Source organism: Canis lupus, chromosome X, assembly GCF_003254725.2.
Source record: "Canis lupus dingo isolate Sandy chromosome X, ASM325472v2, whole genome shotgun sequence".
Taxonomy (NCBI): domain Eukaryota; kingdom Metazoa; phylum Chordata; class Mammalia; order Carnivora; family Canidae; genus Canis; species Canis lupus.
The window spans coordinates 31,874,881-31,893,962 of record NC_064281.1 but is presented as its reverse complement, the minus strand read 5'-3'; the positions used below and the strand labels follow the sequence as shown (position 1 = coordinate 31,893,962).

The 19,082-nt window shown below is 41.8% G+C and overlaps 2 protein-coding genes across 2 annotated transcripts in view; one reads left to right on the top strand and one right to left on the bottom strand.

Moving 5' to 3' along the window:
* The window catches only part of PRRG1 (proline rich and Gla domain 1), a 280,802-nt gene extending 261,935 nt beyond the window's left edge, over window positions 1–18,867 (bottom strand). The window contains exon 1 of the mRNA XM_049107730.1: window positions 18,753–18,867. Within this exon, the coding sequence (XP_048963687.1) occupies window positions 18,753–18,795 (43 nt within the window). The 5' untranslated portion in view covers window positions 18,796–18,867. The remainder of the gene's footprint in view (window positions 1–18,752) is intronic.
* LOC112655010 (ferritin heavy chain-like) lies at window positions 5,556–6,530 on the top strand. The gene has a single exon (XM_035711502.2). It carries the CDS (start codon window positions 5,767–5,769, stop codon window positions 6,343–6,345), a length of 579 nt encoding a protein of 192 aa, XP_035567395.1. The 5' UTR covers window positions 5,556–5,766; the 3' UTR covers window positions 6,346–6,530.
* Window positions 18,868–19,082: the final 215 nt, after the last annotated feature.

The window sequence follows — 19,082 nt, the reverse complement described above, 5'->3', positions numbered from 1 at the left end:
CAATGACCTATCAGAAAGTAAAATTAAAAACAATCCCATTTTCAATTACAACAAAATACTAGTAATAAATTTAATTAAGGAGGTGGAAAATCTGTAAATTGAAAACTGTAAGACATTGATGAAAGACACTAAAGAAGACACAAATGAATGGATATTCCATGCTCACAGATTGGAAAAATTAATATTTTTAAAATGTCCATACTACTCAAAGCAATGTAGATTCAGATTCAGTGTAGTTCCTGTCAACATTCTAACGGTATCTTTCACAGAAATAGAATAAACAATCCTAAAATTTGCATGGAACCACAAAATAACCCAAATAGCCAAAGAAATCTTGAAAAAGAAGAACAAAGCTGGAGGTACCACACTTTCTGATTTCATACTGTATTACAAAGCTATAGTAACCAACACAATATAGCATTGACATAAAAAGACACATAAATCAATGGAATAAAATTGAGAGCCTAGAAATCACCCCACACAGGAATGATCAATTAATTTATGACAAAAGAGTCATGAATATACAATGGGGAAAGAAAAATCCCTTCAATAAATGGTATTGGAAAAACTAGAGTTACACACAGAAGAATGAAACTGGATCCCTATCTCAAACCATACACAAAAAGATCAACTCAAATTGGATTAAAAATTTGAATATAAAAAAAATAAAAAAATAAAAAAAAATTTGAATATAATACCTGAAACCATAAAATTCCTAGAAGAAAATATAGAGGGTAAGCTTCTTAACATTGATCTTGGTGATGACTTTTTTGGATTTGACACTGAAAGCAAAAGCAAACAAAATAAACAAATGAGACTATCAAGCTAAAAAGCTTCTACAGAGCAAAGGAAACAATTAAAATAAATATGGAATGGGAGAAAATAGTTGCAAATCATATCTTTGAGAAGGAGCTAATATCCAAAATATATAAAGAACTCATACAACTCAAATTTAACAATTTGGTTAAAAAAAATGACAAAAACTGAATGGACATTTTTTTCCAAAGAAGACATCCAAATGTCCAACAGGTATATGAAAAGATGTTCAACATCACTTATTATCAAGGAAGTACAAATCAAAACCACAAGATATCATCTCATACCTATTAGAATGGCTATCACCAAAAAAGACAAGAAATAACAAGTGCTGGTGAGGTTGTGGAGAAAAGGGAACCCTTGTGCACTGTTGGGAAAGGAAATCAGTACAGCCACTATGGAAAATAGTATGAAGATTCTTCTACGGAAAATAGTATGGAAATTCCTCAAAACATTATAAATAAGGGCACCTGGGTGGCTCAGTGGTTGAGCATCTGCCTTGGGCTCAGGTCGTGATCCTGGGGGTCCCAGGATCGAGTCCCACATCAGGATCCCCGCAGGGAGCCTGCTTCTCCCTCTGCCTGTGTCTCTGCCTCTCTTTGTGTGTCTCTCATGAATAAATAAGTAAAATCTTAAAAAAAAAACATTATAAATAGAACTACCATATACTCATATAAATACTACTATGCACTACTAAATACAATGTAAACTACTATTCATATAAATAGAATTACATCCAGTATTTTACTTTTGGGTATATATCCAAAGATAATGGAATCACTATCCCAAAAATATATATGCACCCTCAGGTATCACAGCATTGTTGCAATAGCCAAAGTATTGGAAACAACCTACATATCTGTTGATGGTTGAATAAAGAAATTATAACATATATACAATGGAGTATTATTCAGCCATAAAAGGGGGAATCCTGCCAATTGTAACAACATGGATGGACTTTGAGGGCATTATGGTGAATGAGGTAAGTCAGAGAGAGACAAATACTATGTAATTTCTCTTATAAGTGGAATCCAAAAAACCAAACTCACAGATACATAGAACGTATTGGTGGTGGACATAATAGGGTGTGGGGAGTAGAGGAAATGGGTGGTCAAAAGATAAAAATGTGCAGTTATAAGATAAATAAGCATTGGGAATGTAATTTACAGCATTGAGACTATTGTTAACAATACTGTACTGGATATCTGAAAGTTATTAAGAGAGTAAATCTTAAAAGTTCTCATCATAAGAGAAAAAAATTTGTAATTATGTTAGGTAATTAATATTAACTAAACTTATTGTGGTACTCTTTTAGCAATACATATATTAAATCATTATGTTGTGCATCTTGGACTAATACAATGTTATATGCCAATATATCTCAGTAAAATTTGAAAAACACCTTGCCTTAAAAAATTTGAATGGTAGATTGCCCTCCTTAATGTGAGTGAGACTTATCCAATCAGCTGAAGGCCTAAAAAGAACAAAAGGCTGACCTCTCTCCTTGAGTAAGAGAGAACTCCTCCTGCCTGACTTCCTTTGATCTGGGACATTAGTATTTTCTTGCCTTCAAACTTAAACTGAAAATCAGTTCCTCCTGGTTCTTAACATTGCTGTCCATCATTTCTCCTGGGTCCCCACTATATTGACTGTAGATCTTGGGACTTGTCAGCCTCTGTGATTGCATGTAACAACTTACTTTTTTCAATCTAGAATTTATTTATTTATTTATTTATTAGGTTTTAAAATTCCAGTTAACATACTGTAATATTAGTTTCAGGTGTACAATACACTGATTCAATAGTTCCATACCAGCCAATTTCTTATATTTTATTGGTTCTGTTGTCCTGGAGAACCTTAACACAAATATTGACCACAAACATGTCATCTTATGGCCCTATAACCATATTTTTAAAAAACATAATCTGCTCTGTATTTTTCCTATTCTATGTTTATATTTAGTTTTATAACACTTACTAAAGAAAAATTGGACATATATTTCCTTTGTGGAAATTTGAGGTCCCAATCCATGCTTCTTTGTTGATTTTCTCTTAGAAGAGTTGGGTTTTATGTCTTAGGTTTTTCTTAGTTTTAAAATATATTTTACTGTTACCTACTTCCCTAGGAGGTAATTATGAAGGATGAAATACCTGAGAAACACCATTTGCACCCCTTATAGCATGCACAGATAAAGCCATTATTATTTTAAATATTCATAGAGTTAAATTATAGGGATAAATTAATTATTAAATAATCTTGGGAATATAATGAGAAAACATTCTATAAAATCAAGACCCCTTTTACTTAAACAGATTCTTACAATGAAGTCTACAATGGAATCTCCCAAGGAAATTTTGAAAGTCTACAATTATATTAAGATAAAGCACTTGTACAGGCGCTTGGGTGGTGCAGTGGGTTAAGCCTCGGACTCTTGGTTTTAGCTCAGGTCATGATCTCAGAGTCATGAGATCCAGCCCTGCTGTGGGCTCACACTCAGCATGGAGTCTGCTTGGGATTGTCTGTCCTTCTCCCTCTGCCCCACCCACTCCTGCTCTCTCTCTCTAAAAATAAGTAAATCAATCTTAAAAAGAAAGACAAAGCACTTGGGTTAAGCAAATATAGAATAAAATTTTATGTCGTTGAGAACTGATCATGTAGTTCTTTTCCATCTCTAGTGTGCGATTTTATCATTAAAATCAACTTATCAAGTAGACGTTATTATTCTATTTATTTACAGAATCAACAATTATATACCTCTAAAACTGCTTAGAGAAGTTTACATTGTGATATTGGATAGTTGATCCTTTGCTTTCTTCATAAAAACTGATTATAAAATAGCATAAGCTTCCAAAGAGTAATAAAAAGACCCCAAAAAAGGTACGTCAACTAGAGCCATGAGATTAAACCTTTCTGTGAAAATAGTCATTTTACCCTAACTTTATCTGAGAGCAGTCAGAATATTCCATCACTCTATGTTGTATCTTGAAAACAGAGACCATGTTTGATTCTTCTGTGTATCTCCAGAATCAGAATATCTGATATATTTGGAGTATCTAAATGGTTGTTGTATTAATGTACAAACACAATAGTTATAGATACCTAAATTGGTCTTATGTTTTCTACTATAGGATCTTTGAATTCTAATAATATATAGTTTTTAAAAAATTTACATATACACGTGTATTATCTTGTATGTATGTGCTTGGGACAATAAGGGGAGGGGGGAAAGATGGTTGTTTAGTTTGTTCTGCTTCTCTAATAGAATGTAGATCCCAGTCGAACAGACACTTCTTTGTTACTAATGTATGCCCAAATCACAGACCAGTACTTGGGCAATATTAGATAATCAATAAATATTTGTTGAATGAATGAATAAAAGGCAATTTGAAATCAGTAGTATAATCTGTAGAACATAATTGAAAGATTAAAAAAATAAAAGACTTCCTGAGTGGCAGTGAAAGTACAGATGAGGCCTGAAGGAGGAATATATCCATCCAAATGGTTAGCAGTGCTTTCTCTAAAAATGCACCTAAAACTTTTGTTTTCTGCAAGAGAAAAGAGAAATCTGCATTTACCCAGGAGGAAGGGAGAGCCAGATGAGAGGGGACGAGCAAATCTAGGATGTCAGTGAAGAGATCCCTGAAGCTGTCCATATTGGTGGCCAGACAGGACAAAAGGAATGTGTTACTAGGATTGTGCTGAAAGATTAAGAAATGAAAGAGAATAAAGGGAGTGAAGAACAAGTGCAAAAAAGAGTGGAAGATTAAGAGGTGGAAAGGTTTGCTGAGAAGTTGGAGGTATAGCTCTGCTGTCAGAAAAGACAGAATGTGATCATAAATAGGAGAGATGTGGAAGTCCCTGAAACAATAAGGTCTAGGAACTGAGTGAGGAGGCTATCAGAAGTATCATTATTATGGATGTTGAGTCACTGAGGATAGCTGCTATCCAAGTAAAACTTTGTGATATTAAATATTCCAATGATACCACAAAAGCACTGTATTTAATGAACAATCCCATTAGGATAATATTCAAGTGCATTGTTCAAAGAAACCATGCATGTGATTAACTCAGAATGGCTGAGTTATATTCATGAGCAACATTTAGAAATATTATATAGGCCACACGCTCAGCAGAGTCGCACTGTGTCACCCAGCTCCTTGGAACACAGAATAGCGCTCCTGCTCTGCCCCGCTCAAGCCCCGCCCTGCCCCCGCCCCCAGCCCCACCCCGGCCCCGCCCCGCCCCCTACCCTCTGACCTCCTGGAATTCCTAACCGATTCTCACCCCAACTCCCAAGTAACAGACGCATCCTCTGGATCCAGCACAGAGTTCTTGAGCCGCCCGCCCAGGAGCCTGCCTTCCTCCAGCCTCTCTCGTCCAGGCACTTTGAAAAGGCGCCGAGGCACCGCAGCCCTCTCTTCGCACCGCGGTCACCTTCGCCCTGGTGCCCGGCCGCCTTAGGCCCAGGGTGGGATCCTGGAGAGTCGGGATCGAGTTCCATGTTGGGCTTCCTGCATGGAGCCTGCTTCTCCCTCTGTCTGTGTCTCTGCGTCTCTCTGTGTGTTTCTCATTAATAAATAAATAAATCTTTTAAAAAAAATGAAGTTTGTGAGACACCTGGGTGGCTCAGTGGTTGAGCAGGTGGGTGTGGCCCCGCGCCCCACCCCCCGCCGAGCACGCCCCGCCCCCTCACCTCGCCCCGCCCCTGCGCCGTGACCCCGCCCCCCCGCCTAACGGATTCCACCTCCCACCTCCACAACAACGGACTTTAAGGGACTTCCCTCCTGCCGCATCGCACCGCAGGCGACGCCACGAGGCTCTCCTGGGCTCCGAGCTTGGACACCAACCGCGGACCTGCCGCCACCGCCATTGGCGCCGCAGGCCTGTCCTCGCGCCGTGGCCGCCCTCGCCCTCGCCCTCGCCCCCGCCCCGCCGCCCGGGCCGCCAGCCATGGCCGCCGCGCCCATCTCCCAGGTTCGCCAGAACTACCACCCCGACTGCGAGGCCGCCGTCGACAGCCAGATCAGCCTGGAGCTGTCCGCCTCCTACGTCTACCAGTCCATGGCCTTCTCCTTCGACCGCGACGACGGGGCCCTGAGGAACTTGGCCCGCTTCTTCCAGCGCCAGGCCCGCGAGGAGACCCAGCACGCCGAGATGCTCGTGGAGCTGCAGAACCGGCGCGGGGGCCGCATCCGTCTGCGCGACGTCAAGAAGCCCGACCGCGACGCCTGGGAGAGCGGCCCGAGGGCCACGGAGTGCGCCCTGCACCTGGAGAAGCGCGTGAACCACAGCCTGCCTGCTCGACCTGACCTGCACCGGCTGGCCACCGACCAGAACGACGCCCAGCTCTGCGACTTCCTGGAGGCCCGCTCCCTCCGTGAGCGAGCGAGCGAGCGAGCGAGGCAAGGCCATCCAAGAGCTCTGGGAGGCTACGGCACCAGCCTGCGCAGCGTGGGGGCCCCGGAAGCCGGCCTGGCCGAGTACCCGTTCGACAGGCTCACCCTGCGCCACAGCCACAAGGAGAACTGACCTGGCACGGACACCTCCCCCGGGCAGGGCCCAGGGCGACTTCCCCTGGGCGCCCCGCCGAGCGTGCATGTTGCAGTATTGCCTTGGCAGAACCTTCAGGTTTTTTTCTTCCAGTTCTGCCATAAATTATAAATAAATAAATAAATAAATAAATAAATAAATAAATAAATAAATAAGTAAGTTGTTTGGTTTCAATAAAGTTATTTGGTTCAAAACTTTAAAAAGCTCTCTGGTTGATTCCCGCGCAAACCCTTCACCTTTTAAGTTTTACAACAGGTATTCAGGAGTCTCTCCACCCACCCCTGCCCCATCTGTATGCAGCTCAGGATCTCTGAAGATGGAGAGGAAAGGTACTCCATGGAACCTGGAAAACAAATCCATCTTCCCTTTATAAACGATGTGGGGCGGGCAGCCCCGGTGGCACAGCGGTTTAGCGCCACCTGCAGTCCAGGGTGTTATCCTGGAGACCTGGGATCGAGTCCCGCATTGGGCTCTCTGCATTGGTGCCTCCTTCTCCCTCTGTGTCTCTGCCTCTCTCTCTCTCTAGCTGTGTCTCTATGAACAAATAAATAAAGTCTTTTTTTTTTAAACTATATGGGGAAGCAGGGATGGGGTGGAGTGAGGAGGGTGGCCTGGGGACCCGGTGTGAATGGGAGCATGTGTATGGTAAAAGTATGAAACAACATGGTCTAGAATTCACCACGGTAATGGTCCCTATGGAAAAAGTGAAGAATGGGATTAGTCTAGTATTAAAGGGAGTCTTCAACTTTATCTGAAAACATTTAGCTTACTAAAATATGCAAATGTTAATCATTGTTGCTTCTGGGTAGCAACAGGAACAATGTAACTGAATCTTAGCCCGGCTTCCCATAGACAGGTACCTGACTTCTAGGTCACCATGCGTATTGCCCTTACCCAATATCCAAACACGGTTTTCTCCTTCAACTGTACCCTTTCTTCCATTAATGTAGTAGGAGTATCCAAAACCCCAAATTACCTGCTAGAATGGCTGACAAACACAAGGTCAAGTTTGAGGCTCAAATTTGTAATATGAATATGAAGGGGAATAAATTTCCCTGAATGTTAAGCCAGTGATCTGGCTGCTTTGAAGAATTTAGGGGGTGGGCAAAAGTTGAAGCTGGGAGACCAGTCAGGAGATGCTGTAGCAGATCCAGTGAAAGACACTGGTGGCTGAACTGGAGTAGAAGCTGAGTAAGAGGTGGTAGAGACAAAGTCTAGTTGGATTTGGATGAATCAAGATTTGCTCATGAACCACGGGAAGAATGAGAAATGGGGAAAATCATCTAGGTTCTGCTGTTTGTACTTGAACACCTGACTGGATGGTAATGATAGTTATTAATTTGAGGATGTTTGCAGGGGGACACCAGGGGTGGGGAAGGCATGTCACATAAAATCTGAGATGCCTATTACATATGCAAATGGAACTCTCATGCAGGCAGTCAGAAAAATGAATCTGAAGCTCAGGTGGGGTGTCGGGTTTGGAAACAGACATATATGAGAGATATCAGTCACAGATGGTGGTAAGATCATGGGACTGGATAAGGTCAGCAGAAGTGTAGAGAGAGTGAGGCACGGCCAGCCCCGTGCCCAGGCAGCTACCGTTAGAGGATGGGTTGAGGTGTTACAACACCCAGAGGGCTGCTGGCCCCACCTTGACCATTAGCTCATTCCAGACTGTGACCATCTGTGCCCATACCCAGTGTCCCCAAGGCAGCCTGTTCCTGAAGTAAGTGTGGTTTCTGGTTGCTCCTCTCAAGATGTGGAAAGAAGTTAGTCATAACTTCTTTCTTTCTTTCCAATTTCTTTCTACCCATAGTTTGTGGCTATGGGTAGAAAGAAATTATTTCTTAGTAAAAAGATTTCCCAAGGAAATGATAGATGCATCTCTATGGATATTTTCTTCTGCTTTCCTTTAAAAACTCCTCCGCTCTCTGGGTCCACTCTCTGATGGGATGAAATCTGTACCCATGTAAATCTTAAGGTTATTCTATCTAGGAAAAAATACTCAAAACATTTTGTTTCTTCTGTACAGTGTGTAATTTACAAAGATCAAATTTTAAAATTTATGAATTTTGCATCTTGTAATCAAAGATACATGGGTAGCGTGAATCTCTTTAAAGCTAACATATTGGGGGATCCCTGGGTGGCTCAGCGGTTTAGCTTTGGCCCAGGGCGCAATCCTGGAGTCCCAGGATCGAGTCCCACGTCGGGCTCCCGGCATGGAGCCTGCTTCTCCCTCCTCCTGTGTCTCTGCCTCTCTCTCTCTATGTCTATCATAAATAAATAAATCTTTAAAAAAAATCTTTAAAAAAAAGCTAACAGATTGCTATGAAGTATTTAGTAAAATACGAATAACTCTAGCTAAGCAGTAATCTGCTTTCACATTTTCCCATGACCGTGCTTTAATACTTTCTTAAAAATGAGTATTATGGTCCTTTAAGCTTAGTTTCCAGAAGATGTTATTACCCTCTATTATTCCTAGTCACATTTGGTCTTTTTGCTATTTCCTTCTCTGCCTACTTTGAGGATTTCTCCTCTCCCTGGCTTTGTCTCAGATTTTGCATATTTATTTATATACTTTAATATGTATCCCTGCCAGAGATATGAGGAAGCACAGGGCAGGCATCTATTTGTGTGTTTAAAACTATCAGTTTGCTGAGGACCCTTCTTACTTTCCTGTTTTTGAGAGGCATTTTTGCTATAATGGTTTCTTAACCTCAGATTGCCTGGGTTCACATCCCAACTTAACCACTCATCTTGGGTGAACTTGGATATATTATTTAATTTCTCTGTGTCTCAGTTTCCTCACACTTAAAATAAGGCTAATTAAAGTGTCAATTACACTGGGTTTCTGTGAATATTAATTAAGTTAAGGTATGTAAATCTCTTAAAACAGTGCCTGGCACAATGTAAGTAATTTATGTACTATCTACATTACCATCACCATTGTCATCATCATCATCACCATATTTATCATCATCCTTAACTCAACTTATAAGTTCATTTGTGTGTTTTGTGTTTTGGGGAAAAGATTGCATGTCTATATTTTGCCACTGGGAATCTCTCTCGCATTTTAGCCAACTATGTCACCTTGCATATAGGGAAGGGGAAAAAAAAAACAAAACAGTACTCTGTAGTTTCTTTGGTCCTTGGGTGCAGCCAGAACTCAACAAGGAAGATTTGTGTTTATGTTGCCCCAAGCTCAGGGCCAGAAGTGAGTTTTACTGTGACAACTTTCTGTGGTAATCCTATTTTGTCTAAACCAGCTTTCCTTTTAAATGGCCTCCTAGAACACGTTTTCCTTATTCTTCCCCAGTCCAATTTGCCTGATACTTCTCTTTCCATCTGGAACTACATATCACTCCTCAGAGATGGATAAAAACAAAGGGATAAACACCTCACTCTGTTTCTCACCATACATATGGATGTTTTGACATGAACAGGTGTAGAATGGGGTGAGAAATGGCAAAAAGAACAATATTTGAGCTACTGATAATATAAAAATTAAAATAAATTAAAACATCATGAACTTCAGGCTCTTAAGCTTTTCTGCCTTTAGAGTCAACCTGTGAAGCTTTTAAAAATCTTGAGGCACAGGGCACATCTCAGAACATGCACACCAGAGTCTTCTGGGGAGGATCTAGACATCCCAGACTATGAAACTCAGTGTAGTACCTTGCTACTATTCAAAGTGTAGTCTAGGAACCAGAAGTGTTAGTCTCACATGAGCACTTGTTACAAGTGCAAAATTAGAAGCCCCATTCCAGAACTACTGAATCAGAATCCACATTAACAAGATCCCAGGTGATGAATATGCAGACTGAAGTTTGAAAAACACTGGTTTAACTAACATCTTGGTATTCAAACACGGCTTCCCTGTGGAATCACTTGGAGAGCTGGAAAATAATAATGCCTCAATTTCCACAACTCAGTCATATAATCATGCAAGTACTGGACCAATCACACAAAAAAATTTACTCTAACTTCAATTACAGTTATTGAATCAAGAATTACTAATCACACACATACACATACAGTTTTACCCATTTTGCTGATTTATCACAAACTGCTTTATTTTTTTATTATTATTTTAAAAGATTTATTTATTTATTTATTTATTTATTTATTTATTTATTTATTTATGATAGACATAGGGAGAGAGAGAGGCAGAGACACAGGAGGAGGGAGAAGCAGGCTCCATGCCGGGAGCCCAACGTGGGACTCGATCCCGGGACTCCAGGATCGTGCCCTGGGCCAAAGGCAGGCGCTAAACCACTGAACCTCCCAGGGATCGCCAACTGCTTTGTTTTATAGCATGGGTTGTCAAACTATGGCTTACAAACCAAATCCAGATTTCTGCATAAAGGATATTGGTCTGTAGTTTTCTTGTGATACCTCTGTGTGATTCTGCGCTCACGATAACATTGGCTTCATTAAATGTGGAGATAGTCTCTCTTCTATTTTTCAAATGAGCTTGTGAAGAACAGGTAATAGTTCTTTTAAAATATTTTTTAAAAATCAAAAGCCTGGACTTTTGACTGTGAAAAGTTTTTAAATCACTAATCTAATCAATTTGCTCTTATGTAGGTCAGATGACATATTCTAGTTCTTCTTGAGTCTTCTTGAGTCAGTTTCTGAAGTTTATATTGGAAGTTTGTCCTAGGAAGTTGTCCATTTCATCTAGGTGGCATATGTAGTTCTGGTTCACAATATTCCCTTTTTTGCTTCTATGAACAAGGCAGTGATGTCCTTCTTACATTCCGTATATAACTTGTCTCTTTCTTCCTTTTCTTGGTCAGTCTAGCTACATATTGTCAATTTTGTTGGTTTTCAAAAGAACCCCACTTGATATTGTTTCCTCTATTGTTTTTCTGTCCTATGTTGCTTTTACTTCTTTTCTCATCTTTAACATTTTCTTACTTCTGCCTGCTTTGGGTTTATTTGGTTCTGAACTTTCTCTCTCTTTTTTAAAATGTAGAATGTTTATTTGAGGGGATCCCTGGGTAGCTCAGCGGTTTGGCACCTGCCTTTGGCCCAGGGCGTGATCCTGGGGTCCCGGGATCAAGTCCCACATCAGGCTCCCTGCATGGGGCCTGCTTCTCCCTCTGACTGTGTCTCTGCCTCTCTCTCTCTCTCTCTGTGTGCATCTCTCATAAATAAATAAATAAAATCTTTTAAAACATAGAATGTTTATTTGAGATATATTTTTATTTTTTTTTAAAGAATAGGTATTAATTCTTTAATTATTTTTAAAGATTTTATCTATTTATTCATGGAAGACACAGAAAGAGAGAGAGGCAGAGACACAGGCAGAGGGAGAAGCAGGCCCCATGCAGGGAGCCTGATCTGGGACTCCATCCCGGGTCTCCAGGATCGCGCCCTGGGCTGAAGGCAGCACTAAACTGCTGTGCCATCTGGGCTGCCCGAGATATATATTTTTAATGTGACCATTTGCAGCTATACATTTTTCTCTCATCGCTGCATATGGTGCACTCCATATTTCTTGGTATGCCATGTTTCTTTCTCATTCATCTCAAAGTATTTTCTAATTTCCCATGTGATCTCTTCTTTGACATATTGGTTATTTAGAAGTGTGTTGTTTCATTTCCACGTATTTGTGAATTTCTCAAGTTGTCTTCTGTTACTGATTTCTAATCTTGTTTCATTTTGGTAAAAAAAACATTCTTTGGGGATCCCTGGGTGGCGCAGCGGTTTGGCGCCTGCCTTTGGCCCAGGGCACGATCCTGGAGACCCGGGATCGAATCCCACGTCGGGCTCCTGGTGCCTGCTTCTCCCTCTGCCTATGTCTCTGCCTCTCTCTCTTTCTCTCTTTGTGACTATCATAAATAAAAAAAATAAAAATAAAAAAAAGAACATTCTTTGTTATGACTTCAATCCTTTTAAATTGATTGAGGCTCATCTTAGAATATGGTGTATCCTAGAGAATATGTCATGAGTGCTTGGGAAGAAGTATTCAGCTCTTGTTGGGTGGAGCGTTCTATAGATTTTTGTTAGGCCTACCTGGTTGATAGTTTTAGTAAAGTCTTCTATTTCTTTACTGCTTTTCTTCCTAGTTATGCTATCCGTTACAAAAGTAGGAATTGCCATCTCCAACTATCATTTCCGACTTCCAATTTCATCCTTCAATTCTGTAGGTTTTGTTTCATGTATTTGAGGCTTTCTGGTTATGCATATGTGCATTGATAGTATTATCTCTTCCTGATGATTTGAACTTTTTATCACTATAAAATGTGCCTCTTTGCCTCTAGTAAGAGTTTGTGTCTTCGGGATGCCTTGGTGGTGCAGCAGTTAGGCATCTGCTTTTGGCTCAGGGGTTGATCCTGGAGTTCCAGGATCGAGTCCTGCATCGGGCTCCCTGCATGGAGCCTGCTTCTCCCTCTGCCTGTGTCTCTGCCTCTCTCTATATATATCTCTCATGAATAAATAATTAAAATCTTTAAAAAAAAGAAAAGAGTTTGTGTTTTCATGTACATTTTTTCCCCTGAGATAGGTATAGCCACTCCTGCTCTCCTTTGGTTACTGTTTGCATAACGTAACTCCTTTTTACTTTCAAACTATTCATGCCTTTCAATATAATGTGTATCTCTTGTAAATAGTATATAGTTGGATATTCTTTTTATCCATTGTGGCAGTATCTGTCTTTTGATTATATAATCTATTTACTTTTAATGTAATTATTGATATGGTTGATTTATATCTGCCATACTGTTATATGTTTCCTGTGAATCTCCTGTCTTTTGTTTCTCTATTCTTCCTCTAGTCCCTTCATTTGTATGAAATAGATATTCTCCACTATACCTTTTTAATTCATTTGTTGGTTTTCATTCTTATGTTTTAAAGTGATTTTTTATTCATTTCTCTAGGGATCACAATATGTATTTTAGCACAGTCTACTTCACCTTAATACTAATACATTCCAGGGGCACCTGGCTGGCTCTTGATCTTGGGGTCAGGAGTTCAAGCCCCACATTGGCCCTAGAGACTACTTAGGGAAATAAAAAAAGAAAATACAAATACACTCCAGTAAAACATAGAAACTTTGTTCCAACATAGCTCCATTCTTTGTATCCTCAGTTGCACTATCATTGCTACATACATCTGTATATTATAGACCTAACAATACAATGGTTTATTATAATTATTGCTTTAGACAATTCCCTTTAAAAACAATTTGTGTGTATTCTAGTCACAGCCTGGTGATATTTCCTTTCAGATAGAAGAACTTTTAGATTTTTTATAAAGCAAGGCTATTAGCAATGATTTCTATCAGTCTTCATGTATCTGGGAACATCTTTATTTTACCTTCATTTCAAAATGATAATTTTGCTCAATATATTAGTGTTTTTGGTTGACATTTTCTTCCTTGCAGCAATTTGAATATCCCATTGCCTCTGGCCTCCATTATTTATTTATTTTTAAATATCTTTTATTTATTTGAGAGAGAGAGAGCACAAGAGACAGAGTGCAAGTGGGAGGGGGCAGAGAGAAAGAGAGAAGTAGGCTCCCCATTGAGCAGGGAGCCTGACTTGGGGTTCATCTCAGGACCCCAGGATCATGACCTGAACAGAAAGCAGATGCTTAACTGAATGAGCCACCCAGGTGCCCCAGCCATTGCCCTTTTCCAAAAAGATTTATTTATTTATTTTAGAGAGCAGGGAAGAGGGGCAGAGGGAGAGAGAGAAACCCAAGCAGACTCCCTGCTGAGCACAGAGCCCAATGCAGGCTTGATCTCATGACCCTGAGATCATGACCTGAGCTGAAATCAAGAGTTAGACATTTAACCAACTGAGCCACCCAGGTGCCCCCACCTATTGCCTTTTTATGTATAGGAAGGATATCTTGGGTGTACATTGATTTTTTGTATGTAATATCTCTATATATCATGAAGAATCATTTCCTTTTTCAGAAAGAGAGTGAAATGGGGTTAGATATGTTAAAGTGTCATGATATATTTAACTTAACTACATCCAGAACAAAATTATTTTTAGTAATCCTTGGAATAAATTATGGCCAAATTAATCTTAACTTCTTGATATTGTTTTGCCAGCTCTTCTTTTCATATAAGTAAGGGTTCTCTGGGTCTGTATTACTAGGTTTATTTATTTTTATTTAGGGGAACAAAGACTGGTGGTCCGGAGACTGGATTTTGACTTGGTTGCCAGTGCCCAACAGCAGAATGCCTGGGGGCATCCACTTACAACAAAGAGTATAAGTAGTGGAATCACTATTACTATATTTAAATACCAATGGCTGGCAGGAATGTGCTAAAGTCTGAATCTAACTGTGAATTATGTCACTGTCCCTACCCAGGGCAAGTGCTACTCAAAGGGCATGCTCACAGGAGGAGGAAGACAGCAGAGGTGGCGATTTGGAGCTAAACGTACGTACTTTCGTACTTTCATTGCTGACTCAGGGGAAGAGGTTTAGGATGCTGGTTGTGTTTTCTAAAGAGCACCTAGCAGTTTCCACCTTGTATGCGAAGCTTCCACATGTTTTTCAAATGATAATTTTATGCTTTTGATTTTCTCTCTTCTTAGTTTTCCTCACAGGAGAAAAAGCCAATTCAGTATTGAAACGCTACCCAAGAGCTAATGGACTTTTTGAAGAAATAAGACAGGGCAACGTTGATCGTGAATGCAAAGAAGAAATCTGCACGTTTGAAGAAGCAAGAGAAGCTTTTGAAAATACTGAGAAAACTGTAAGTGTATTGGCAATTTGTAAGAAACGTTCACAGTTTTGCCTACCTTTGGATGTACGTTTGCAGTCTGCATTCTCGAATTGTGTGCATCGCTCTCAGTTACAAATTGATCACAAATTACCTTTGTGAGGAACTCTGCAAGCGGCATCTAAGAATACACCTGGCTAGGAGAGCCAGGTTCGCTTCCCCATGTGTGGGTCTGTGTGGGTCGGGCTTTGAGGGCTCTGTTCCCACAGGACTCTGCTGAGCGGAGATTGATCATCCTAGCAAGGGGGAAGTGCTTGTTTCACACGAGGCTCTGATGGGGAAAGTTACCAATATCATCACCTCACTTTGCCTAATCAGTGAGGAAGTGTGAAGGAACCTAAGAGATATTGACACTGTTTTAAAATCTTTGACTTCTTGTACAAAAAAAAAAAAAAAAAGACCTATCTATCTTTGAACTCCTCTCCCCACTCTAAGAATACTCCTCCTTACCTCTCTTTACTGTAGATGGCATGCTATTCAAGGACAGCAGGGGTGGGAAAGCCAAAGGCAGTGGTCTAAATTCTGTGGAACTGCTCTGGAGTTGGAAATGACAATACCCAACATAGCCATTATATAAAGATCCATTCTTGTGCACCGACCATGAAAATAACATTAGTTGCTAAACAAGTGATGTCAGATGTACTAGAAGACAATCAAATACATCTTGTGTGTCATTTGTTTATTGCTTCACGTGATTTTTTGTGAGTGTGTGGATCATTGTGCGTATGTGTGTGTTTCAACACAAGTGGCTTTGTCTTAAAGTAGCCACATTCCTAGAGCAATCATAAGCTATTATGTACTCTAAAGAGAATAAAGTGCCATTTGTAAATGTGATCTAAATGTTATTTAGAACCTTCACTATCTATACCAAATATCATGAAATGTTTAAAGTGCAATATGGCTCATGTTTTCAAAACATGCACAAAATCTATATTGTCCTCTATATTGTATTTTTTCAATGAATGTAAGTTTTAGATATTCTCTAGTTTTCACAAAGCTAATGACTTTTCCTCCTAATTTCTTTTAAAGGAAAGGCCAGTACTTGTTCAAAATGCATTGTGTGAAAGTACTTTATGCTAGTGAACAATATTATTTTGAACTTAAAAAGGTAAGTAATTTGTGGATCCTTGGGCGGTTCAGCAATTTAGAACCTGCCTTTGGCCCAGGGCATGATCCTGAGTTCCAGGATCGAGCCTGGTATCCGCCTCCCTCCCTGGAGCCTGCTTCTCCCTCTGCCTGTGTCTCTGCCTCTCTCTCTGTGTCTCTCATGAATAAATAGATAAAATCTTTTTAAAAAATGTAAGTAATAAAAAAAAAAAAATGTAAGTAATTTAAAATTTACAGGAAAGTTGAATGAATACAAAAATGCCCTTTACTTAATATTTGCCAATTACATTTTGCCACATTTGCTTTATGTTTTCTTTCCCTTCCCCACACTTTTACTAGTAAGCTGCATATATCATAGAAACTTCACTGTGTATTTCCAAAAAAAAAAAAATTACTTAACTACTATGTAGTAGATGTATCCCTATTTGCACTCAACAATCATTCTAATAATGTCCTTTATAGTACTTTTGTTTCCTTTCCAAGATCTAATTCAAGAATCAATTCTGTCTTAGGAGCTCTCACAGTACAGATCTGTTTGCAGCTTTTATTTATTTATTTTTATTTATTTATTTATTTATCTGTTTGTTTGTTTGCAGCTTTTAGAGTTGGGTGAGTAAACTATAAAGTTCCAGGCTTTTGTAAGTAGTTCTTGAAGAAAAAGAAAAATCTGGAGGAGACATAAGATATTTGGAGAAGGAGAGAAAGAAGTGCAACTCACAACCAAAAACGCATCTCTCTCTCTCTCTCTCTCTCTCTCACACACACACACACACACACACACACACACACGTAAAGGAAATTACTCCTGTCTCTCTTCTAATTCTCCATTCCCCTCAAAAATTTAAGGAAATAAAAGCCAAACCGAAACTCCCCAGGGAAAACCGAGACAAAGTGGAGTAGAGCTGCCAGAAACGTGGGCACTACGAGGTAAAGTCAGGCAAATTGCTCCTTGAGAGAGGAGGGGGAAGACGGAGCAGAGAACGCGGGGCGTCCTGGTGCAGTTGGGGCGGTTTTGCTTGTCCTTTTTAACGAGAGCGTGGAAGGCGTTGCATTTTGAACACAACCGCACGGTTCTCGCCTTAAAGGGGATCAATTACCGCAAACAGCATACGCGTTACTCCGGGGCCCACGGAACGGCCACGGGAGGGCGGAGAGGGCGTGGGGGCGTGGGGCGCCCGTGGCACTGGCGTCGGCGGCCAGGAGCCGGGGGGGGGGGGGGGGGGGGGGGGGGCGGGCGGGGAGGGGCGCGGGTCAGGGAGGCGGCCCCACGTAGCCCAGGGGCCCGCGGAGGGCCAGGACGGAGCGGAGCGGGGCGGCCCCGGGCGGGCGGGTCGGGGACGCGGCAGGGGTGGGTGGGTGGGTGGGGGCGAGAGGCGGTGGCCGTCCGGGCCGCGGGGCGGTCCCGGGCTCCGGGAGGCAGGGGTCGCGGCGCGCCGGGCCCTCACCGCTGCTGAGCGTGGACTCGCAGTGCCAGATGTCCAAGCTGGCGGGTTTCCGGCAGGACTCCCACAGGGACAGGTAGTACTGGTGGTCGGCCGTGACCCAGGCCGGGCTCAGCACGGCCCCCAGGTCCAGGCACAGCGCCAGGAAGATGCACACCAGCCCCACCAGCTTCAGCGGCGTCAGCACCGACACGCGCACCTCCTCCATGCCGCTGCCCGCCGAAGCCATGCCCCGGGCGCCGCAGCCGCGCGCCCCGCCGCCGGAGGCGAGGTCGCCAGGCGGGTCCGCAGAGCCGGGAGCCCGACCTCCTCTGGAGGGAAGCGCGCGCCGCGAAGGTGGGTCTGCGGGAGCTCCCGGCCGGGCTGGGGGGTCTTGGGCAGCCGCAGCCACGCCGAGCCCGCCGCGGACCTTCGCCGCCAGCCCCGCGCCGCGCTCTGCCCTGCCCAGCTGCTCCCAGGACTGCAGGAGGGTGGAAGGCTGGCACCCAGCGGCGAGGGACAAGGGTTTGCACCCCACAGGTGGCCTCAGGCTCTTGTTCCAGGTGCAAAAGGCTGGCGCGCAACCGCCACTACTCTGTGCAGAGCCAGGTTCCTTCTCTGAACCTGGAGGCCGGTGGGCGCAGAGCACGTGCCCCCATCTCCTGGCTGGCGCTGGAAAAATGGGTCCTCCCTCTCATGTATCTCATACAAGTGTAATCATATAGTATTTGTCCTTTGTGTCTGGCTTATTTCACTTAGCATAATGTTTTTAAACTCTTCCATGTTATAGCATGTATTAGAATTTATTCCTTTTTTAATGCTGAAAAATATTCCATTGTATAGTAGTCCTCCCTTACATCCCGGGTGGTTCGTCCAAGACCCCTGAAACCAGGGTTAGTACAAAACTCTATATATACCATGCTTTTTCTTATACATATATCCCTAAGATAAAGTTTAATTTCTAAATTAGGCACAGTAAGAGATTAACAATAATAGAACAATAACAATATACTGTCATAAAAGTTATGTGAATGTGGTCGCTTTCTTAGAATATCCTATTACCCTGTACTCACCCATCTTCTTGAGATGATGTGAGATGATAAAATGCCTACCTGATGACATGAAGAAAAGTGAATAACACCCGCATGGAGACATAGCTTTAGGCTACTGTTGGCTTGCCAATTTCTCAGGAGGACCATCTGCTTTCCCCGGCTTCGGCTTCGCTTGACAGCAGGTAACTGAAAAGGTGGAAAGCGAAACTGCTGATAAAGGGGGACTATTGCATATATATACTACATTTTGTTTAACCTGTCCGTTAGACATGTGGGTTGTTTCCACCTTTTGGCTATTCTGAATCTCACTGCTTTGAAAACAGGCATACAAATATCTGTTCAAGTCTCTACTTTTAATTATTTTGGATATATACCCAGAAGTGGAATTGC